Here is a 26,211-nt window from a genome sequence, read left to right on the forward strand (position 1 = left end):
TCCGCGGGGTCACGCGGGTTTTGAAAAAGTCGCGCTGAGCGTACTGTATACTACCACTATCATTTCAAATGTTTCAGAAAGAGGTCCACAAAAATATCCCAGTATTTTACCGGAATGATATTTTATTGGATCTTTCTCTGAAATCTAAAGTATTTTAAAAAATGTACAATGAAATATCGATATTTTGTTTAAAGAAAAATATCTAAATAAATTTAGTGTCTTAATGCCAAAAATACTGTACGGTATGGTAGTGTTTTTTGAAATATTTTTTTCCAGGGTGCATTTTACTGGGACACCGAAAATCGCTTACGGTATGGGAAAAATAACAGACGATGCTTATCCTGTTATCTGTGATAAATACTAAATTATTTATATCTAGATCTGAATGACATAGCTTTATAGCAAGTTATATTTAAAGTGAATGATGATATGGTTGTTGAAAGCATACCAGCATGCGCTGAAAGTGCATCCTATCCGAACGGCAGCAATTTCTGCAGGTAAAATTTTCCAACATTGCTTTACCGTTAGTTCTGGCTTCCATAACTTTATATGTCGCTTTTATTTTGACGTTGCGACAGTAAAGTTATGGGTCAATCCTATTTGCAAAGGCTACCAGAATTTGACAGTTTGTGCGCCGTACATAAAAGCCTACTAAAATCACCCTTTTTAATCAAATTTGGGTCAAATAAAAATATCGTTTGATAAACAAATCAATTTTGAACCAATTCATGTTTTGTTTTTAAATGTAACTTCAATGACATTGTGTACCCAACTATTTTTAGAGAAATATGTAGAGGATGTTTACCAATATGGAGTCTGCTTTCAAATGAGATCTCGCGGGACTTCATGTTTTGGAAATTCTAACATCTATTTTTAGTAACGGACCATACACTATTTTTAGTAAGTGTATGATTTTATATAAAAACAAACAAATAATTCATGAATCATCACTCAAAACAATATAAATCCAACATGTTTTTGGTACAATGTCTGTTATTGAATAAATACACCGTTATTCATAATTGCAAAGCCATGTTTTCAATTAAAAATAGCATTTGGGTCACGTGTCACCAAATGTCATGGAAAGGTATCCGAACCTAAATTCTCGCTGGTCACGTGATAATTAGGCAGCAATGGCGGCGGGTTTTATGAAATGTGAACCCGCTGATAAACTTTGAGGCAATATTTCATTAATCTAAAATATAGACTGAAGGGTCCCAAATATATCTAACTACCTGTATTAAAATAGTTTTTGTCCAGATCACGCAAATTTATTGAATTACAGCATGACATAAAAATGTCACGGGTCTGGTTGACTTTCGATACGGGGTTGGCTTCAGCGAACAGGTCTAGCAATACTATAAAACCTGTTCGCTGAAGTATCTTTAGCTACTTTACCGTGTGACATGTTCTTTTAATGCCATTAATTTTAGAACACGGGCAGGGCTTTGAATGAGTATCTGAATAATTTTTATAGTGATGAGAATGTTTGCCAATTGCCAATCCACTCTTTATTCTTTACAAAACAAAACAGATATCTACTTTACAAAAAAAAACTTAACCATTTAGGAAATTTACAGTTTATTTGAAGTAAAATACTTCTTTCATACAAATATCTATTTTATTTTTTAGAAATACATCCCATCTGTCCACAAAATCTGTAATGTTTTCCAGATACACTTATGTTTACTGTGTAAAATGTAATGATTTCCAGGTACATTCATGACTACTGTAATATGAAATTAGGTGCTAGCTACCTATGGCGCGGATTTTTTTCACAGCTCATTAGGTATAGGATATATATTTTTTTGAAATTTTCATTTACTTTTAATTTGATTTCATTTGAATTGATACTCGTCATACATGTTATCTAAGAGTGCTACAGCCTTCGCGGGGCGTTTGGCCCCGCTCGGGCTTTCCGCGTATAAAATGTAATGATTTCCAGGTACACTCATGATTACTGTATGAAATGTAATGATTTCCAGGTACACTCATGATTACTGTATAAAATGTAATGATTTCCAGGTACACTCATGACTACGGGTGATGCTATAGCTCAGACTGTTATAGAGAAGAAGAAATTATCACAGTTTGAACTTAAACGATCACTGAGATTTGTAGTGTTTGGTACTTTCTTGGCTGTAAGTAGTAGTACATCAGCATGCCTGAAAATAGCCTAGATTTGAGCTAATTGCACTATTTCTGACTTATTAGGCTCTTAACCTGCTATGTTTGTGTAGCAGAGGATTAGCTAAGCTTTGAAATATGGAACAATATATTTGATTTGATACAATGCTAAAATACAAAAGCTAATCACCTTTGGTTCCAGCAGGTTAAGTGTCTAACCAAGATGTTCTTAGCATAACTGTTGAACATATTCCACCTAACCTTATGTTATCAAGTTGCAGGGTTGTTTTGTTGTTGTTTTTTTTTCTTAGAGATGTAGTCTGGTATTTGACTTCTCAGCAAATTAATGCAAGAGCTAAGATATTGGGGTTGGCATTTTAATATAAAAACAAAAAATAAGCTACTTCTGTTCCTACTATTTAGTGTTATAATTAGTGCGATGACAAAGCATTTTTAGCTCACCTGAGCTTGCTCAGGGTGAGCTTTTAGGATCGGTGAATGTCCGTCGTCCGTCGTACGTCCACAATTGCTTGTGAACACTCTAGCGGTCGCATTTTTGCCTCAATCGTCATCAAACTTGGTCAGGATGCTTATCTAGTTGAAAGCTCGGATGAGTTCGAACATGGCTCATCTCGGATGAAAAACTAGGTCACAAGAGCTAAAAATAGAAAAACCTTGTGAACACTCTAGAGGTCACATTTTTGACCCAATCATCATCAAACTTGGTCAGGATGTTTGTCTAGATGATAGCTCGGATGAGTTCGAACATGGGTCATCTCGGATGAAAAAGTAGGTCACCGGAGCTAAAAATAGAAAACCTTGTGAACACTCTAGTGGTCACATTTTTGAACCAATCTTCATCAAACTTGGTCAGATTGCTTGTCTAGTCAATTGCTTGGATAAGTTCGAACATGGGTCATCTCTGATAAAAAACTAGGTCACAGGAGCTAAAAATAGAAAAACCTTGTTAACACTCTAGTGGTCACATTTTTGACCCAATCATCATCAAACTTTGTCAGGATGCTTGTTTAGATAATAACTCGGATGAGTTCGAATATGGGTCATCTCGGATGAAAAACTAGGTCACCGGAGCTATAAATAGAAAAACCTTGTTAACACTCTAGCTGTCACATTTTTGCATCAATCATCATCAAACTTGGTCAGGATGCTTATCTAGTTGATAGCTTGGATGAGTTCGAACATGGGTCATCTCGGATGAAAAAGTAGGTCACCGGAGCTAAAAATAGAAAAACCTTGTAAACACTGTAGCGGTCACATTTTTGCATCAATCATCATCAAACTTGGTCAAGATGCTTGTCTAGGTGATAGCTCGGATGAGTTTGAACATGGGTCATCTCGGATGAAAAAGTAGGTCACCGGAGCTAGAAATAGAAAAACCTTGTTAACACTCTAGTGGTCACATTTTTGCATCAGTCATCATCAAACTTTGTTAAGATGTTTGTCTAGGTGACAGCTCGGATGAGTTTGAACTAGGTGTCATCTCGGATGAAAAAGTAGGTCACCGGAGCTAAAAATAGAAAAACCTTGTTAACACTCTAGCGGTCACATTTTTGTATCAATCATCATCAAACTTGATCAAGATGCTTGTCTAGGTGATAGCTCGGATGAGTTCGAACATGGGTCATCTCGGATGAAAAAGTAGGTCACCAGAGCTAAAAATAGTAAAACCTTGTTAACACTCTAGTGGTCACAATTTTGACTCAATTGTCATTAAACTTGGTCAGGAAACTTGTCTAGGTCATTGCTGGTAATAAATCGAACATGGGACATCTCGGATGAAAAACTAGGTCACAGGAGCTAAAAATAGAAAAATCTTGTTAACACTCTAGTGGCTACTGTCGTGATCCAAATATTCTGTTAATTGGTCTGAAAGTTTGTTTTGATGATTTCTAAGTCAAGATCGAACCAGTGTTCCCATTTACGCACATATGTGCGTATTTTACGCACAAATAACAAAATTCACGTACAGAAATTTAGGCAAGAGGGTAAAAATACGCACAGAAAGTCGGAATCTTAATCATGTATAATTCAAAAATTATTCTTTTGAGCAATTTTTCAAACAAAATTCACTTAAAGTGCATTGAAATTGATGAAATGTGAGAAAATCTCCGAATTCACAATGAAGTTTACAGACCCCCAACTGGGAATTATTGCCGTAAATTACAAATTTCAAATTTTTGTTTTACGATGCCTGTAAGAATAGCCAATGAAAAACAGTCTTAATATAATTGTAATCAGCAACAACTGGAATTGTAAATGTTTCTGCAGAAAACTGACAAATTTCATTTGTCACATATTTTCGCGATGCCGATTTTGTTAATTAAAAACATCAACAAAAGGGAAGCTCTGTTTTGTTCAAAGGTGTGTTGTCACAATTTATATGCTGTTTAACTTTATGAACTTAGATAACTTCAATAATGTTATATTAATTGAGATTGAGATATATGCCAGTATGTGTTGGTCACAATTAATTTTACCTAGGGGGGGGGGCAGTGATGAAGTGAATCTTGAAGAAAACAGCATAATTGTCTGATGTATGATTTTGGAATTATCCTTAAATTTCATATAAATATTGTACAAATTTATGTACCCCCTGAATTTTTATTTTAACCCCAGTTTTCAAAGGTACAGTACAGCTCGCGCGGAATGTACTTTTTTCCTTTTCCCTCCGCGGAACTTGGGAGGAAAATCGCCGAGAAACTCCATAAAACTCCGCAATTTTCGGAGGTGTCGCGGAGACAGAAATTCGCCGAAAGCGGCGGTATTTTACTTAAAAAACGGTGTATTTCAGTCCTCCGCGATTCTCCGTGACTTTTCTTTCAATTGGTGCAAATAAAATTCATAAAAATGATCAAAATAAAAGAAATTGTTTCTTGTAAATGTATGTTGTGGATCTACTTTCGATTTCAGCAAGGATATTATCTGTTACCTGGCCGGTATTCCGGACCATTGCACACGTGTTTATATTTATACCTATGACATAATAATAGAGATGAGCGTATATTATATCATATGCATATGTATATTATTTAAACTTGATGAATGCAGACTTGTTCATAATTTTATGAGACACCTATTATGCGTTGTCTTTCAACGAATTTATTTCATACAATTCATGTTAACAGAAGATCTAAACTTTTGTAAAAGTGATTGTTGTTGTTGTTCTTGTAGTAACTGTGTACGGTTTTAATGTTAGGCCTAATTGTTTTTGTGTATCATCAAATTCAATACATTTATATACATGTTTATCTTTAGATCCATCGTCTCTTCCCATCATTTTATTTCTAACGAGTCATCTTTGAAAATAGATTGTACACTCGTGTGTGTAATAATAATAATTTCTATATTTGTTTTCATTTCAGGACCTTAGCAGTGTTAATAGTTCAGAAAAAGAAGCGAGTTGTATTCTCCTTAAGAGTTCAACTTCACATTCTCTTCCCTTTTCTTTTCCTTAATCTTGTACTTTTGGATTGAGATTATCTACATATTATATGAAGTTCGGTGGAGAAATTTCACGGATTAAGGCTGCGTCGATCTTCGGAAGATATGTACTGTAAGCTTTGAAGACGTCAAGACAGACTTTCTGAATGATAAAACTTAGGATTTGTCGGATGGTCCTTATCAAAAGGCACAATGTATCCTCATTACAAAAAAAAGAATTATAACAAACAACTTTTGACAAGAATGTGCACATCTGAGCAAAAAGATAAGTATGTGCAAACGGCGCTCAGTCATTGGCGTTGACATCAAACATTATACTCAAAAAATGTTCACTTACCAAATATATCATCTATGCAAATGTTGAATATTGAATAAATATGTTCCTCTACCATGAGGAGACTTACTGTTGGATAGTTCTTAATGTCTCCGTATGTGATTACATACCCACCTTCTGTAAGCGTCATATCCATGTACATGTATGTTTGCCGGCTTTAAAAAAAAGGGGGGGGAGGCAAAGAACAATGATACACAGTATAACATTCATAATATTCTTTGTTCACTTCTTTTATTTGTCAACCTTTGTAGAACAAATATTATTAGTATTAGTTATACTTCAAGTAAGAAGTTATTTAGATAAGGCACATCGTCTCTGGAAACTCTTGAAATCTTCCATGCATGGTCATCTTGCTGGAAAAAAAACGTTAATGATTATAAATGATTGATAGAATAAAAAGTATTTTGAAACCAATATCATTATACACTAAATGAGAAAAAAGAACGTTCAATCTTATTTATTGAAAATGAAGTCGGTATAGTTTTTCACCAGTGTGTATACATTTATATTGAGAAGAGAAACTGTATAAAACACAGATATATTTTATCGTAAATTATTATAGAGAATTGTAAAAGGTGAAGACATAATAATTTTCGCTGTTGACACATAAAATTATCAGTGAGGACGTACTAGTTTTGTTGTACAAATTTGTGGACATTTGAAATAGACATCGTGTACGCGTTGGGAAACGTATAGGTCAAGAACTACATGTATATAAACAGGTAACCAACCCGTCCCTAGATTTGCCACTACTTGCCAGCTATTTCCACTGAAAAGGGTGGCATTAAGTGTAAAAAAGGTGGCATTAACTGGAAAATGACAAAATTCCACTCTTTTTCCACTGTAGTGACAAAATTGCCACCAAATGCCACTATCCTTTGGTGGCATTTAGGTGGCATTGAGTGGAAATTTGAACATAGACTTTTTTTATGGTGGCAAAAGGGTGGAAATTGGTGAAAAATGAAACTTAGTTTATTTTGAAGGTGGAAAATGAGTGGCTTTTAGTGGAAAAGTGAAACTCTAACTATTTTCTGGGTGGCAAAATAGTGGAAAAAAACTTAGAAAATTTTGTGAAAAACTTTTAGTCGAAAAGGGAAACTCTTAACTATTTTCTGGGTTGTATAAAAATTGGTGGAAAAAACTGAGAAATCTAATAATTGTGCATTGCAGGGTTTAAGATTTATTTAAGTCAAAGCTCCAAACTGAAATAAATCTGTTTATAGTTTGTACTCTACCAAAGCATCAAGTGAACTTTTTATCAAAAATATAATTTATTGAAGTTGAACAGTTAGAAAATTTTATCAGAAACTCATATTTCTTAAACATACTAGAATGCCATGAACACAATTCTGATACAAAGTCACTGCCTCTCAGTAACGGTATGATAATTCCAGCTGTAAAGTAGCAGGAAAAGACACAGAAATTGGACGTAAAATCACTTTTCCAGGCGTTAAACACACATATAATTATGATCAGGAAAAATTAGAAAAGTATGGGTTACTTAACTTCCCATTTTTTATGGCAGTACTTTTCTTTAGGGATGTAAAATTTGACTTTCAAGTCAAAATGTTTATGTTCCATTCTATGCTTGTAAAATAAAATTACGGCTTTTAAAGTGTACTTTGTTCTTTAGTTATAATCTGTACATTAATTAAATAGTTGAAATGTTCTTCTATGCCCAGTAAATGCATATCTCTGCATAAAGTTTGTTGCTTCTTCTATGATATTTAATGTCAATCTTGAATAAAGTTTGACTTTTGTCTTTTCTTCTAATTGACATAATAAATTGTCTCTTCAATATTACTTTAAACTGATATCTGGTGAGTACTAACACTTTTCATGTAATGCTAACAATAATTAAAGTGAAAAATGCAAAAGGCAATAACTCCAAAAGTATGCAAAGAGTTATGGTTCTTAAACACAGCACATTACTCAAAAAGATCTATATCTGTGAAGTTTCAAATTAATATCTCCAGTACTTTTTAAGCTTAATGATCAAGACAAAAATTAAGCATAGAGAAGTAAAAAATGGCAATAAACCCCAAATCATGCAATAAAAAGTTATGGTTCCTTGGCATTGTAACTTCTCATAAATGAGATTTAGTTATATGTGGAGTTTAAAATTATTGTCTCTAACATCTTTTGTGCTATGCTTTCAGAGGCTTTAAATCAATTGTAAAAATTAATGTGTGAAAAGTAAATAAGTCATAATGTCTGATAAATTTCTTACAATCAGGATAAGTAAATACTAGCTAGTAAATACTGCATCCTCTAAGATTTAACAACACAGCATACATCTCCGATCTGATAAAACTACTGCCCTCTTATCTAGTAATCTATGAATGGGGGTTAATAGTTTACTCATGCTGACCAGAATGTTCCATTTGATTATTTTGGGAGAGGCAACATTATACATGTTTTTATGTAGAATTTGTCTTAAAATAGCATGCTAAATTATCTTTCAAAAGCTTATTTCTACTCAATCTATTTAGGTATTAGATATAGTTATACATTCAAATGAATGTAAAAAATAAAATGATGGGTGCTATGGTTTTTGGAAAATCCCTCACAATTTAAAATTATAATGGACTGTCCATGCAGTTACACCGTTGTAAAGTTTGAATTCAAAGGAATTGAGGTCAGTTAAAGCTTGCAAACACAAAGGAAATTATTGATATTGTAGCAATTCTGGAGATATTTTGTTTAAAATGTAAGGGTGCATATTTTTGATTTCTCAAAGAAAACATTTAAAGTCTTATTAGTGTGGTAAATAGAAATGAGAAGTTTTAACTGAAGTGTGAATGTGTAGACAAGAAGATAAACAGCAGAATCATTCCCAGTCAAAGTTTCAGGTAAACAACTTTTACATACAATAATTATTGTTATTTATGCAGAAACTGTTTAGTTTTTTGACAGTAAAATTCAGCTTTCATGGTGCAGTAGATAATTATATAACCATAACTAGACAGTCTAGAGTAACATGCTATTAGGAGAATGACAGTTCATAACAGAAACAGCATTAAATAAGAATTATTATTTTGCAGACACAAAGCAATGAGGAGCAGCCTGGAGCAACACATTTGATCTTCAGTGGCTTTACAAAGGTATCTTGTTAATTCAAAGTTATTTTAGAATTAATAGGAAAGAAGTGTCACAGTACCCAATAAGACACTTTTCAGTTCTTGATAAATATAGCTATTAGTCACTATTTACAAACCTACTTTAATTCAAACTCTTTATGACACTTTAATTTGCATTTACATTTTGTTTTACAAATTTTAGAGTTTTTGTACATTTTAGCTTGAAAATTTTATCAAATATTTATCCTGATGAAGGTGCGTTAAGAACTGAAACTGGAAGATTATTAATTACTCAACCTGCACTGGTGTTGATGTGTTGTATTTCTTTATTTCTTTCTTATTTTAAAATTTTAGAGTTGTATACATATACCAAGGTCTTATAAAAGTGTTTCATTTTCTGTCTTTACATATTAGATATTGATAATCATTTTCTGTCTTTACTTATTTGATATTGTTAATCATATTTTAGGACCAAGTGATGGCAGAACTGATGCCATATGCCTCAAAAGTAAGAAAGGTACAGCAAAGCTCTTCAGAATGCTATTCAATATAGAAGAGATTAAAGGCCGCTCATTGTTTGGTATGAGGAAAGGGAACAGAGAGTCTGACACCAGACCTTCTTGTGCAGACAAGGCAAAACTTAAGTTCTTGGAAGGTAACTAATGAACTGAATGAAAATATCATTTTTGATTCTGCGTATATTTTCTGCCTTGGAGTAAACAAGAAAAGTCTGATTCTTCCACGTCTGCAGTGCTGTTTTTTAAAGTGTTTTAATCATATATATGCACTCAAATTGAATATAGAAATATCCAATAGTCATATAAAAATGTAAGCTTATGTTTTTAATTATTGTATTAATCATTCATAATTTTTTTTGTTTTAGATTGTGCGCTCGAAAAGTTGCCGACAACCTAAAGGACTGAACTCAAACCGTCCAGGAATAGCAAGATAAACTGAAGAAAATAAATGGACTAATGTTTTGCTATTTTTTGAGACAATATATAATTTCATATGGAAACATTAAAAAGGATTATTTTTAAAATTTGTTTGTTTCCAATTTAGGGTACAGGGTGACTTTCAAGCAGTTTCCAGCTATTGCCACCCACAAGGTGGAAAATTTCTGAAAGGGTGAAAATAGGTGGCATTTAGTGGAAACTGAATTTGCCACTATCTGGTGGCAAAATGGTGGAAAAGTGTCTAAATACTCCACCAATTTTCCACCCTTATGGTGGCAAAAGGTGGAAATAAGTGGCATTTGGTGGAAAATAAGTTTGCCACTCAATGGTGGCATAATGGTGGAAATTTGTCTAAATACTCCACCAATTTTCCACCATTATGGTGGCAATAAGTGGAAACAAGTGGCATCTAGTGGAAAATGAGTTTGCCACCCTAAGGTGGCATAATGGTGGCATTATGGTGAAAGTTTGTCTAAATACTCCACCAATTTTCCACTCATTGGTGGCATTTAGTGTAAAAAAGGTGGAATTAACTGGAAAATTATATAACATCAGTCCTGCTCAAATTTTTCACCATTTTCATGATTTGGGTGGCGTTTTGGTGGCGTTTTGGTGGCATTATTGGTGGAAAATTGTCTAAATACTCCACCATTGAAAAGGGTGGCATTTTAGTGGCAAATCTAGGGACGGGAATGTCTTATAAACTTTAAAATCTTAAAGAAAAAGAAAATTTATAATTTGTGTTGTTGACCAAATTAAATATGTGAAGTCATGAGCAAAGCATGGAGACCGACGTATTTTAAAAAACATGCATGTAAAATATAAAACAATATAGGTGTAGTATTACATGTACACGTCAAATTTTCAAAACTGTTGATCTTATTTCTTTACAAAATATAAATAGGGTTGTTATAGTTTTTCATGTTGACACATTTACCACAGAGCTATCTGTAATAAAAATCTCTGCATTTACGGGTGATTAAAATAACGGATATGTCTACAGTACATGTATATCTAGCTCCGAGGCCTATTTCCAACATATGCCAACATTTCCAATGCCCTTCAAAACATAAAAAAACTTATATACACCTACAGTATCCTTGTCCTAAAAACAGCAACAAAAAATGCCAAATAAAGTATAAAAACAAAATACGATGTAGACCTGATTCAGCGGTACGGTGTTCAAGAAGATTGTTCACAAGAAATACTACGATCGATTAATCAAGTGGACCTACAAATTTCAAAACAAAAATAAATAACAATTAAGATAATTACAAATGTAGTTTCTTTAATGAAAAATGAAAATTACTTTAATGAAAAGGGATAATTTTAAAATATAATATCAACTTATAAATCGTGATTTTCTTGGAGAATCTCCGCGGTAATACCTTCACACTCTCTAAAACTCCGCGATTGTGGTCCAGGTTGTTTCTCCGCGATTACGCTCAGAAAAACGCGGTGGATTAAGGAGTTTGCTTAAACGTCGATCGCGGAGGAAGCATAAAAAATGTACATTCCGCGCGAGCTGTACTGTAAGGGGTAAAAATACTCCCAATGAAAAATAGAAGTGGGAACACTGTCGAACATGGGTCATCTTGGATGAAAAACTAGGTCACACTGCCTAAATATGGAAAAACCTTGTTAACATTCTAGTGGTCAAATTTTCGACTCAATTATCATCAAACTTGGTCAGGATGCTTGTCTAGGTAATTGCTTGGATGAGTTTGAAATCGCATGTGAAACTAGGTCACCGGAGCTGAAAATAGAAAAATCTTGTTAACACTCTAGTTGCTTCTGTTTTGATCCAAGTATCCTGGAAATTGGTCTGAAAGTTTGTTTTTGATGATTTCTAGGTCAAGTTTGAATATGTGTCACCTGGGTAAAAAACTAGGTCGCACTGCTCAAATATGGATAATCCTTGTTAATACTGTAGTGGTCACATTTTTGACTCACCTGTCATGAGACTTGGTCAGAATGCTTGTCTAGGTAATTGTTTGGATGAGTTTGATGGGTCAGGTGAGTGATCTAGGGCCATCATGGCCCTCTTGTTTATTTGTTTGGGTCGTCAGACCAAACAAATAATGGTAGCGAAATTTCAGAGCTTAATGCTGTTAATTGCAAATGCCTAAAGTAGTCCACTTTTTTGCAGCGGTTACTTCCCTTTATATGTACACTAACGCCGAAAAATTCAGGGGAGATCAATGCGTAAAGATTGTCAAATGACAGGCACATTAATTTTCAAGCAAAGTAGTTCCCTAATGGTCGAAGATATCTAATATTGTTTCATTCTTTATAGATCAGTGTTTTTTTCTCACTTTTTTGGGGAAGGGGGTCGGTGCCGTTTGGAGGGGGAAAAATGCAAAATGAGGGGGAATTTTATTTCTTCGCAAATGAAGAAACAAAAAAGAATCCAATGCATATTTTAATACATCACTTACCACTTTAAGATTTACTTTTGTTTGACATTGTTTTCTTTCCAGTGAGTAGAAAAGAAAACAACTCTTGCAACACAAGTTTAAAATACGTCGCTTTTTCTTAATATGCGGATCTAAAATATTGACAGCAGAATTTAAAGAGTCGCATGTTAAACTTGTTGGGACGCCAGGAGTAGTTCCCCTTACATACCCGGGAACAATTTGTAAACAACTTTGCTTAACAGTAAGTCTTACAGGCTTAATATAAAACATTTTTCGGCAGTTATACGCAAAAACAATTGTATCCATGATGCAGGCAAATTTTGGCTGCCATATGAGGGGGAAATTTCGGCTTTTAGATGGGAAATAAAATACTATTTTGAGGGGGGAATGGGGCCGAATTTCGCTGAATATTTTGGTGAAAAAAAACACTGTAGATATACACATGCTTACAGTAAGCTCCATGATTATTTACATCTGTGTTTAGCGTCAAAATAATAAGAGTTACAAACCCTAATTTAGAATAATATGGTTTTCTTCAGGCCGTTAACATATAACTTCACTGTTGCCGAGGGGTTTGCACGCTCGCTTATGAATCGAGTGGTCTCGAGTTTAAATCCCAGTTGAGGCAACTCATTTTTTTTTAAGTCAAATAAACATTGAATTGACGATCAGTCTTGCAATTAGTCTTATAGCCAATTTACTACAGTTAAAACACTGGAAAGCGTTGGTGGCACTATACAAAAACAAATTGGTTTATAATCTCACAACCTTCACCTTTCTGAAATTCTGAGACCCAAACAAATTCAGCACCTTCTGTGCTTTGATTTCATAAATGCAATCCTTTGGTAAAAAATACAGCATTTAAGACAGGCAAAGAAAAAACTTGATGTGATTTTTTTTTATATCTTGCTTGAATCAATTGATTTTTTATGGACAAAATTATATGTCTATAAACATGAAAAAGCCCTGCAACTTGTTTAATAATTGTATATTAATTTTATATGCTTAAATTTGCTTAATTTTATTTATTAAATTTTGAATTTTTTTATTTTACATCTAATCTGTATGTTGTATTATATTATGTTTGATATAGTTACAATATCCTTTTAGTTTGTAGATTTATGTTTTGAATTGTCTTGAAATATGGATATAATATAGCATAGCTTTTAACAAATTAATGAAATTCCTGTACCCTTCTAAATACCCTGCTAGTTTTCATTTATTTGAAAGTATACATTGAAATTTACTCATCAATTAAATTCCTAAGTTAGCATGTTTTTGTTGTAAAACATTGACTATTCTTTGAATTGATAGATATACAGAATTATTTTATATTTAAAGCACAAACAGAAGAATATTTGAAGGAGTAATAATCGTATTCTTGATATAGCAGAAAAAACGTAAAGGTGGTTCATATTTTAGTTAGTTTAAACCCCATCAGGGGCAAACTGTTGTTTCCTTGAGCTAAAAACTTCACTTTCAGGCTCTAGCTTCAAACACTATCAAATCACTTATAAATTTGTGTTAACTAGAAAACTTCTTTTTTTTTTGGGGGGGGGGGGGGCACTTATATGGGTTTATGTGGTAAATTATGTAGGTTTTGAATGCTGTAAATCTTGAAAGTAGAGAATTGTCTGTAGTGTTTAGTGTTATTCCAGTTTTATCAGGTGTTATGTAATCATAATACTAAATGTTGTAATAATTAAATATTACATTTCCCATCTTTCTTATCATAATAATTATGTTTATATTTATCTTAACTTGAGAATGTCCCATATGTTGTGATACATAGAGTAAATTGTAAGGTTATTAAGTACAAATTTTAACTTTTATTGTAAAATCATCTGTATTTTATTGAGGAATTCTTAAGACTTGATAGATCTTATAAGTTCTGCGAGTATTATGTGTATATGTAATTATATGTAATATTATGCGACCCCCCCCCCCCCCACACACACACACACACACCAAATTCAAATTCAATGTGTATGTTACTCAAATATAAGGGTTTTTATTAACGCTTGATCAGACTAAATATTTAAAATGTGATGAAAGAAAGCAAAATCTGGACCGTCAATAATGTATCATATTTTTGCCCCCACAGATCACAAAAAGTTGCATGGTTTACTCCAGGCACCATGGCAACTACATGTTACACACTGTAACACAGTGTTTCTTCTTGAACAAAATTTAAGAGGACTTTCAGGCCTGTTAAATATAATTTTTATAGATATTTGAAAAAGTATTTCAGATAAATATTCTAAAAAAAAAAAAAAAAAAAAAAAAAAATGAATGCTTTCATTGATAGTTTGAATAACTTTCATCCATCTATAAAATTTACAGCGAACGTTTCTAAATCTCTCGTATCATTTTTAGATGTAAACGTTTCATTAGACGAAAACAATATTATTCACACTGATATACATGTTAAAGAGACAGATAATCATCAGTATTTAGAATACTCTTCCTGTCACCCAGTATCTTGTAAAAATGGTATTCCGTACAGTCAAGGAAAACGTTATCGCCGTATCATTTCTGACGATAATGTTTTCAACGATTCTTTACAGAATTTACGTACATACTTCAAAGCAAGAAATTATCCTATCAATGTTATTGATGATGCACTAAGTAAGGTTTCATGTCTAACACAGGATGAGGCCCTGTGTACTAACAACAAAACAAGTGATGGCAGTGTTATTCCCTTTGTTGTTGAGTATAACCCAACTTTACCTAATATTAGTAATATAATTAAAAAGTATTGGGATTTACTTAAACTTTCAAGTAAATGTTCTGTGCAAAAGCTTCATGAAAGTAAACCTTTGGTTGCATTTAAAAGACCTAAAAATCTAAAAGACATTCTCGTTAATTCTAATATTAGGTCTAATGACAAAAATGCGAAAAGTTCATCCAAATGTAATAGAAGTAGATGTACACATTGCAGCTCCATTATTGAAAGCAATATATTTAGTAGTACTAATATTCCTGGTAAGAATTATCATGTAAATAACAATACTGATTGTTCTACGAAAAATGTTATATATCTTGTCACTTGTGATAAATGTAAAGAGCAATATGTTGGTCAAACGAAGCAACAAGTGTCTAAACGCATGAATAGCCATAGGTTTGATATTAACAATTTTTCCGATCCGTTATTTTCGACCAATGTCGCTACACACTTTAATAAAACCAATCATTGTATGAAGGATTTTAAATTTATGCCTATAGAGATTGTCACCGATGATATGGAACGCTTATTACAAGAATCATACTGGATTCATAAGCTTAACACATTATCTCCTAATGGTATGAATGCAAAAGTTTTGTACAATATATAACTTTGTCATTATTGTGCCGGTATACATATACATGTAGTATGTTTGTTCTCATATCAAGGTTTTTTATTATTATTAATTATGAGAATTTTTGTATCACATTTGCAGATCCATATTATATGTGTAATTTATTGTATATTGCTGTATTCATGAAAGATTCTGTATTTATTTGACAAAGTTTTTATTCCCGCGTTAACGTCACGTTCGGTTTAGCGTATAGTTAAACGGACGTTGCGTCATTTGTCATTTGTTATTAATTTTTATAAACGTCAATTTTTCTGAAGAAGACTAAACGTCGAAAGCTTAAGAAAAGCGTTTGTTTTTATTGAACTGATTATAGATAAATATTCTATAATTTAAATATTGAAATTTAGTCCCAATATTTACATTGTCGGTCTAGCTATATAGTTTTTGTTCAAACTGTAATGATATTCTACATTATGATAATACTAAAACTACTAGTAGAAGTTGTTGAACTTAACATTAGAGGTTTATGTTTTTCCTCCAATTTATCTTAACTTTAATGCATTTTTTCTTATTCATAAACTTACCTGTGTGCCATATTTTACCGAATCTTGTTACTGTATAGCAGATATACAGTATACAGAGTTCAATATTTTATAATACGGTTGTAAAGATGAACTTGTAGGCATACCCACCGTGAGCCTGCATTTATAGTCGACCGATATTTGAATACTTATGGATTCTGGTGGTGATCCCACTTTCCTAATTAACTTTAGTGACACTATTTTAGATAAGAAATAAAAAAATTACTTGTGTTAAACAATTGTGCATAATTTACATGAATTTTCTTTACCTTTTTTGGAGAAAAAGAGTTTAAATCAGCTACCTGTATAAAATATGATAATATACTAAATATATATATCTATATTCAATATTATATATATATATATATATATATATATATATATATATATATATATATATATATATATATATATATATATATATTCAGGTTAAAGGGTCATATTATAAGTATTCATCGAAAAAATTTCTTACGACACGTTTATATACTTTCATGATTTGTCAAGCATTTAATATCATCAATAAGTACCTTTCAAGATTTAATCTTGTTTTTATGCTCAAAACTTGACTAATTATATTACTGTAAATCACTTTATATTCGCGTGATCTTTATATTCGCGTGATCTTTATTTCGCGGGAACCCCACCCCTGGATTATTTCGCGAACTCATGAATTCGCGATGGCAGGGTCAGAATTTTATATTCGCGATTATTTGAATTTTATTTCCGCAAAAAAACAGGGTATGTTGAAGTTAATTCCTATACTGTGTCGCTCTTATGCAAGGTAATTAATGTTAATGGTGTTAATAAGAGACAATTTTTATTTATTTATTTTAAATACAAAATGTACATACATGTAATTGACTTAATATGAACAGTTTTTCTAATCATTTGTCAAATTTGTTTTGTTTGCAAATACCGTGTTTGATAAAACGTTAAATGTTTGTAAGTAGGTGTTATATACTTGTTTATAATACTTAATCTACCGTATAAAAATTGTCCGTTGATCACTGTTTTACCGTAAATCTATTGTCATCTAAACAATATGTGTTCACATTTGTCTGTAAAGTGCAAAATTTGTGGATATTATCTTTTTGTTTTTACATGCATGTATTCATGAGGAAAAAGGAAAGGGAAAAATCTTTAACTTTCATATCTTTATTATGATGTAAATAAAACATTGCACATATCAATTATTTGCATTCAGTTATTCTATACATTATAAAACTTATTCACAATTCGAAAAAAATTGTCATCAGATTTATTTTTTATAATGTATGTTGTTATAAAATTTACGCGGCATCATGAATTCGCGACGAGACCGATTCGCGAATAATAGCGAAAGTAAAAACATCGCGAAAAATACCGGATTTACAGTACTTTAAAGTAGTGAAGGAAGGCAATTTGAAAAATTATTCATTGATGCATTTTAGTTTTGCGATTATTAAGCTTCTCTCCTACACAAAACGGGTCTAAAACATAAACAAATTTGTTCACAGTTATTAAATTTGCATAGAAGTAAAATTTGCAGCTTAGTATCCATGTGATAACTGTGACCTTACAGTAATGTTTCACTTGACACACATAAAAACACAACTATTATCATACCCCTGAACATATTGCTAGTACGACAGCTTGATGCAGATAGATTTTTTTTTATTATTATTACTACATTGTATATAAATGTCAGTTTTAAACTGGATTTACCAAGATATGTCCTTTTTTGTCTTTTTTTGATAGACATAATTTTCCATGATATACTGTGCAGCAATCCATTGCAGGATATAGCCAACTTACCAAGCACACAATTGTTCTACCCGTAAGCAACTGATCTACTTGCAACCAGTTAACAGGGGTGCTTATAATTGAAGTCAATATCATTGCAAGGGTTTAGAACTACAACAGGATAAATATTGCAAATACTTTTTTTTAGAAGTTTTTTTGTCGGATAAGACATGTATAAATCATCTTGTTTCATATAAATGTTCAAGCCTGCGGTGAAATGTTATCTTTTGATGACATTTTACTTTTTAAAAAAGCCCAAACTCAGTATAGAAGCTTTAATTAACTGTCATGCTGAAATACTTACTGATCAAGGGAGCTAACTGCTGCAGACAGTTTATTTATATTCTCTCAATAAACAATGGGTTTGTAGATGATGGAATCAGTTATAAGTTTATATTAAGTTCTGTAGTATTTTCCCATTAAATGCACTCACAATTATGTTCTTAGTATTTCTTCTCATTAATTTTAAGCATTTGCTATAGAACTTTACACATATTTTGTAGAAAATAAAATAGTTAGGATTTTCTGAAATTGCAGTATAAACAATGCAGTTACACACAATAATATGCATGGATATTTAAGTTTTTGGGCCTCTAATATATATTGCCTTTCAAGCTCCCAAATCAGAACAAATAGGATATAAATATTTTAATGATAAAAAATCCCAGTACTCTAGATGGGATTTTGTGTGAGTTAATAGTTTCCACTACAACTTATTTTAGCTTATTAGTTTTCCACTTATTTAAGTTTTTTGTTGTTAATTAGTTAGTTTTCTCAAAAATTCAAAAAGTTGCATATCCTGAGCACTGCATCCTGCTAGCTTACTAATTTTATTTTGGTTCTCAAAATTAAATTGTGAAATAGAAGTGAGTTACATTTATTGTTACTTTATATTCTATTAGCACTGTACAGTGACATTATGCCTATCCACATGTAAATGGTCATTACTTTATATTCTGTTAGCAGTGACATTATGCCCATCCACATGTAAATAGTCAGTGAACAGGTATGAAGAAATAACTTAATGTTTTTCCATAATTGTGTTTAATTCTTTATTTTTGATATGAAAAAATAATTTAAATATTCCATGACTTGTGTCCAACAGAGATTCGGTCTCAATTCTTAAAAAGAGTTGGGCACAGTCTTATTGTAATTTAGGAAGTTTTTATATTAAATCATAAACAATTGTTTCAATATAGATTATTGGCCAATCACCATTATGATTTCCATTCCTTTAAAATATGTTACTAATTTAACTCGCTTGACTGTTATAATGTCACCTTAATTTTGCAGTTCATTTGCAGCATGCTTATTTCTGTATATTTACTTGTTTATGTTTTATAATAAACAAAATTCAGTTCAGTGGCATTCTTCATTTCAGTGAAAAAAAGTTTCTATTTTCCCAGCATTGATTAATTTAAATTTTAATTTAATTTTGCAGTTGGTTTGGCTTATATTACCAAGATTGATCTAATTTCATAAAAAGGAAAAAAAGGAAAAAAGCCCAGTTTGGCACACCAGAACCAATTTAAAGTTGAAAAAAGAAAGCCGCTTATGATTTTTTGTTTGTTTGTTTTAGCATTTAAAGTGAATTGGTCTGGAATACAATATATTATAATTTTGATAGTATTGTGTATCAATCACTTAAGAACTTTATAATACTAACATATGGATGTGTTGACATTGTGAGACACATGTTACGATATAACATATATTTATATAGCAGATTATAAAATGTTCTGTAACAAATTATTTTTTTTGATCATACAAATGTACATAATAAATCACTAAAAACATTTATTTATCAACTTTCTTACAAGTAGTACTTAAAAGAATAGCCATTTCTATTGTTTTTATCTGAATATTTGAAATTCTAATAGAAAATGTGCCTATTGCAGACCAATCCACTTTAATGCTATTTTGTATTATATATAGTGTATTATTAGCTCACCTGAGCATATGCTCAGGGTGAGCTATTAGGATCAGTCTTCGTCTGTCGTCCGTCGTCCGTTGTCAGTTCACACTTTTAAAACAACATCTCCTCTGAAACCATAAGGCAGATCATAATGAAACTTCACAGGGATGTTCCTTGTATGAAGCCTTAACAAAGTTGTTCAAAGAATTCCATTCCATGCAGAACTCTGGTTGCCATGGCAACCGAAAGAAAAAACTTTATATATCTTCTTTTAAAAAACCCTTAGAGCTAGAGCTAGTTATTTGGCATGAAACATCTTCTAGTGAGTGTCTACCAAGTTTGTTCAAATAAAATCCCTGGGGTCAAAATTTGCCCTGCCCCAGGGGGTCATTGATTTTCCCTATATGCATATAGTAAAAACTTTAAAAATCTTCTTTTAAAGAACTCAAAGAGCTAGAGCTAAGATATTAAGCATGAAACATTTTCTAATAGGTGTCTACCAAGTTTGTTCAAATGAAAGCCCTGGGGTCAAAATTTGCCCCGCCCCGGGGGTCATTGATTTTCCTTATATATGTTTTTAGCAAAAACTTAATAAATCTTCTTTGAAAAAACCAAAATAGCTAGAGTTTAGATATTAAGCATGAAACATCTTCTAGTGAGTGTCTACAAAGTTTGTTCAAATAAAAGCCCTGGGGTCAAAATTGGCCCTGCCCCGGGGGGGGGGGGGGTCATTGATTTTCCCTATATGCATATAGTAAAAACTTTAAAAATCTTCTTTGAAAAAACCAAAATAGCTAGAGTTTAGATATTAAGCATGAAACATCTTCTAGTAAGTGTCTACAAAGTTTGTTCAAATAAAAGCCCTGGGGTCAAAACTGGCCCCGCCCCAGGGGTGTCATTGTTTTTAACTATATGTGTATAGTAAAAACTTAAAAATCTTCTTTTAAAAAACCCAATGAGCTAGAGCCCTGGGGTTTAAACTGGCCCCGCTCCAGGGGCCTATATACAGGTGAGCGACCTCAGGGCCATCATGGCCCTCTTGTTTTTGTTGTTTCATTTAGAAGATTATCCTTTTACAGGTACCCTCTTGTCCGCAGGGGATGTCCTTGCCCAATTAGTGGTTGAGAAAAGGCCCCTTGAAATGTACAATGTAAAGAGAACAATTAGATTTGCTATATTTGGTACCTTTTTTGGCGTAAGTACTGGTTAACGGTGAAAACCCTCAGGATTAAGGGAATTTTATTTTTTAAGGGTTCATTGAAACACTTTCTAACTTATTAAACCTAAAGAAATAGTAATTATAATAGGTTAATGAACCTAAAGAAATAATGGTTATTATAGTTTAATGAACCTAAAGAATAGTAATTATTGTAGCTAATTGAACCTAAAGAATTAGTAATTATTATAGCTTACTGAACCTAAAGAAATAGTAATTAATTATAGTTTAATGAACCTATAGAAATAGTAATTGCTATAGCTTACTGAACCTAAAGAATAGCAACTATTATAGCTTAATGAACCTAAAGAAATAGTTATAATTACAACTTAATGAACCTGAAGAAATAGTAATTATTGTAGCTAGTTGAACCTAAAGAATTAGTTATTATTATAGCATAATGAACTCTAAGTTAGAAGAAATAGTTATTAGTAATTAAATATAGCTTAATAAACCTAAAGAAATAGTAATTAATATGATCTTAGCCAAATGAATCTAAAGAAATAGTAATTATTATAACTGAATGGACATTAAGAAATAGTAATTATTATAGCTTAATAAACCTAAATGTAAATTTAATTTAGAAAGAAAAGCCATCTGCTGTAACCCTTATTAAAGCTGTTTATATGGAATTTATGTGTTTATGGAATAGGTATCCCCTTGCATGATGATGTGTGGAATAGGTTTCCCCTTGATGATGATAGGAAAATACTTTTTTCTTGTAATTACTGTTCTGTATGTTTTGTAATAAATTTAATATATTTTGGTGTTTTGTATATTTTGTAAGAAATTTTTGTGTCGCCTTGAAAAGGTGACATATAGGGGTTACTTTTGTCGGCGGCATCTGCGTCGTTGTCGGCGTCCCCTAAAGCTTGTCCGGAGCATAACTCAGTCACTATAAGTCTGATTGACTTCAAACTTGGTATGCATGCTTCTTTCAATAACCCGAAGTGCAGTGCACAAGGACCGGTACTCTGCAGTTCTTATTTTTTGAGTTATTGCCCTTTGTTAATTTTCATACTTTAATTTTGTCCGGGCCATTTCTCTTCAACTAAAAAAGCTATGGACTTGAAACTTCATAGGATGATAGATCTCATTAAAAAGAAGTGCAGTGCACAAGAACCGGTACTCTGCACTTCCTAATTTTTGAGTTATTGCCCTTTGTTAATTTTCATACTTTATTTTTGTCCGGGCCATTTCTCCTAATGTATAAAAGCCATGGACTTGAAACTTCATAGGATGATAGGTCTCATTAAGAAGAAGTGCAATGCACAAGAACAGGTACTCTGCATTTCTTATTTTTTGAGTTATTGCCCTTTGTTTATTTTCATATCCTAATTTTGTCCGGGCCATTTTTCCTTAAGTATAAAAGCTATGGACTTGAAACTTCATAGGATGATAGATCTCATTAAGAAGAAGTGCAGTGCACAAGAATCGGTACTCTGCATTTCTTAATTTTTGAGTTATGGCCCTTTGTTAATTTTCATACTTAATTTTTTGTCCAGGCCATTTCTCCGAAAGTATAAAAGTTATAGACTTGAAACTTCATAGGATGATAGATCTCATTAAGAAAAAGTGCAGTGCATAAGAACTGATACTCTGCATTTCTTATTTTTTGAGTTATTGCCCTTTGTTGATTTTCTTACTTTATTTTTGTCCTGGTCATTTCTCCTCAAGTATGAAAGCTATGGACTTGAAACATCATAGAATGATAGATCTTATTGATAAGAAGTGCAGTGCACAGAAACTGCTGCTCTGCACTTATTATTTTTTTAGTTATTGCCCTTTCTTATTTTTCATATTTCATTTTTGTCCTGGCCATTTCTCCTAAACTACATTGTTCACAAGGCGACACATCCGACTCGCGGAGTTCTAGTTACTATTAAAAATTAAACATTAGCAACAGAATTTTCTATATATATTGTTCAAAATATATTAGTTATACTCTCAATTCTTAAAAAGTGTGGGGTAGTCTATTCTATAATTTAGATAGTTTTATATTGTATAATACACATTTTTTCAATTAACAATATTTCTAAATCACCATTATAATTATTATATAATATAATATATTACTAATTGACAGTAAAAAAAATGAGAAATATATTAAATAGTTACTCTCAATTCTTAAAAAGTGTGGGGTAGTGACTATTCTATTATTTAGCTAGTTTTATATTGTATAATACACATTTTTTCAATTAACAATATTTCTAAATCACCATTATAATTATAATATAATATAATATATTACTAATTGACAGTAAAAAAAATGAGAAATATATTAAATAGTTACTCTCAATTCTTAAAAAGTGTGGGGTAGTGACTATTCTATTATTTAGCTAGTTTTATATTGTATAATACACATTTTTTCAATTAACAATATTTCTAAATCACCATTATAATTATAATATAATATAATATATTACTTATTGACAGTAAAAAAAATGAGCATAATGTCATTTTAGCATGAACGTAAGACACACACAAAGTTGAGATTTGTACACACATGGCAGTTGTCAATTTAGATATTATTAAAAAGAATATAATAAATTCTTGTAATTTGAGTAATAAATTTACATGGATATGATGAACTTTTGTTGTTTTTTGGCATTTGACAAAAATGCAAATTCAAAACTTGGTATTCTGTAACATTCATTTTGCATTTTGTTTAAATTAAACTACATCTGATACTTCACAAAGTTTTCAAGTGTACATTATTACTAATATAAATATTTCTGTTAAAAAGCTTTGAAAATAATTTTAGTTAAGATTTTACCATATCGCCATATCATTGCACCTCTAAATTGGTAACATAACTGTCAAAATGGCATGACATTAGCATGTAAAAAGCAATTGACACAAGCAGTTTCTAACTTTATTTAAAAAAAATATCAAAATTAACAATGAAACATGGGAAAACTGAATTAGACACGTATTTTTATGCCAGAACTGCACCTTTTTTGGTTCATCAATATCTGCAACCCCCCCCCCCCTTCCCGCCTGACCTATCTTATAATAGTAACATAATCACTCACCTATGGGCTGTGGCTTTAAAAACATCATCTTCTGCAGATGTTTATTGCATGAAACAAGGTGCATTAAAACCAACAAATTAAAAGTACTGTTGATAGTTAAATTTTTGTATTTTGATGATTGAAATCTATTAAACTTCAAATGAGCTGCGCCATAACAAAACTAACATAGTGAGTCCATGGATCCATGCTGTTCACTATCAGTTTCTCTACTTGTAATAGGGTTTGTAAGTGAACAGCGTGGATCCTGATCAGACTTCGTGGATGCGCAGGCTGGTCTGGATCCATGCTGATCGCAAACGCACTATGTTGGTTTTGTCATGGTTTGGCTCAAATGGTAACTGTTCAAATCAAAGCAATGTAAATCCACAGGAATGAAACAGAATACTTACTCAAACAACAACTGGTGAGCGTATCACTATCATTCTGTAAAATTTGCGAACCTTTTTACAAAAATTTCGACTTTCACAAAACATAAAATTACTTAAGTTGGGTTTCACTAAACAGAACATGCAATATGCACCAGTAGTAAGTGAGCGTAACTTTAAGTTTGAATTTACACAAATATGTAGCTAACAACGTTTAGTGAAATGCAAATAAATACGTAAGTTCTGCTTACACAAAAAGTTAAGATCAAGGATGTGTTACAATAACGCAAGTTTGTTAGTGAAACGCACTCCTGGTATTTAAGCCTGCCATACTGTAGAAAATGCATTGTTATCACTACTATTAAATTTCAGGTTAAAGGAAAATTCCATTTGGCGTTAGGATGTTGAATAGATTAAATTCTTTCATTCTAAGTTTTTATGTTGTCTGTTTTTTCCCCAAACCTTCATTAAATGTATTTTCCAATTGTTATTTTCATTTTGTTTTTTAGCTCACCAGAGCCAAAGGCTCAGGGTGAGCTATTAGTATCAAAGGGGGATGCTCCGGCATCCGGCGTCATGCATCAACATTCGTCTTCTTCTCTGAAACTACTAACCCGATTTACTTCAAATTTGGTCTGTAGCATCCTTGTATCAGTCACACTTGAATTTGCTCATGTCATTTCAATTGGCCCCTTTTAGGGTTCAACAGAGCTAAAAATAGAAAAAACTTCAAACATCTTCTTCTACAAAACTAATGGATGGATGATTACCAAACTCTGTCTGTAGCATTCTTGGGTAGTCTTGTATCAAGTTTGCTCATATTAATTTGATTGGCCCCTTTTAGGGGTCTCTAGGGCTAAAAATAGAAAAACCTTTAAACATCTTCTTCTACAGAACCAATGGATGGATGATCACCAAACTTTGTCTGTAGCATTCTTAGGTAGTCTTTATCAAGTTTGCTCATATTAATTTGATTAAAAAAAGCTAAAAATAGAAAAAGCCTCCGAACATCATTTCCTACTGAAATAATTGATAGATGATCACCAAACTTAGTAGCATTCTTAGGTAGTATTTTATTAAGTTTGCTCATATTAATTTGATTAGCCCCGTTTAAGCTAAAGCTTAAATGCCTCAGGTCATGGCATTTCTTCAAATTATTGTTTAAACATATTCTATGCTCAAATTTAATAGAATATATTGACATTCCAACACTGATAAGCAGTTGTTTCTGGTGAGCGACTCAGGGCCATCATGGCCCTCTTGTTTTTTGTTGTTTTTATTTCTAATTTTTACTTTTAAAGACTTTTAATCTTTCCGAAGTAGATTTTGAAAAGATGTTCTAAGTAATCCTTGTAATATCATTATCTCTTGTGATTAGATAGTATTGAATTATATGAGTGAGTCTGAGGCCTGCAACCAAAAACAATTCACCATTTAGAAGTTCAAAAGAATATAATTCACATTCACAATTTTTGCAGCAGATATTCACTTTAAAATGAGGTTTCTTTTCATTGTATAATAATGTTTGCTGTTAAAATGTGTATCATGATAATCTAAAGCTTGTATATCCAAATTTATAATAACTTGTTGAAAATAAGCATAGAAATTGTTTAACATCAACATGCTATAAACGTATATTTTA

General features: G+C 31.9%; 1 protein-coding gene and 1 long non-coding RNA gene across 2 annotated transcripts; both read left to right on the forward strand.

Annotated features, from left to right (window-relative positions):
- The first annotated feature begins 256 nt into the window (after positions 1-256).
- Positions 257-21,344, forward strand: LOC132734284 (protein Mpv17-like). Its single transcript, XM_060720991.1, has 3 exons — positions 257-497; positions 2,026-2,141; positions 21,033-21,344. The coding sequence occupies exons 1-3, from the start codon at positions 422-424 to the stop codon at positions 21,069-21,071; spliced, it is 231 nt and encodes a 76-aa protein (XP_060576974.1). The 5' UTR covers positions 257-421; the 3' UTR covers positions 21,072-21,344.
- Positions 7,807-10,622, forward strand: LOC132734285 (uncharacterized). Its single transcript, XR_009626290.1, has 4 exons — positions 7,807-8,775; positions 8,968-9,027; positions 9,473-9,658; positions 9,887-10,622. It is a non-coding gene; the product is annotated as an uncharacterized LOC132734285 (long non-coding RNA).
- Positions 21,345-26,211: the final 4,867 nt, after the last annotated feature.

Source organism: Ruditapes philippinarum, unplaced genomic scaffold (genome assembly GCF_026571515.1).
Source record: "Ruditapes philippinarum isolate M1 unplaced genomic scaffold, ASM2657151v2 ctg8891_1_1_1_1, whole genome shotgun sequence".
NCBI classification, from domain to species: Eukaryota; Metazoa; Mollusca; class Bivalvia; order Venerida; family Veneridae; genus Ruditapes; species Ruditapes philippinarum.

Coding starts and splice junctions, on each gene's coding strand:
- LOC132734284 (XM_060720991.1), top strand. CDS start 422: ATGATGATATGGTTGTTGAAAGCATACCAGCATGCGCTGAAAGTGCAT. Junction 498..2,025: donor AACGGCAGCAATTTCTGCAG/GTAAAATTTTCC, acceptor AATGATTTCCAG/GTACACTCATGACTACGGGT. Junction 2,142..21,032: donor TGTTTGGTACTTTCTTGGCT/GTAAGTAGTAGT, acceptor ATCCTTTTACAG/GTACCCTCTTGTCCGCAGGG.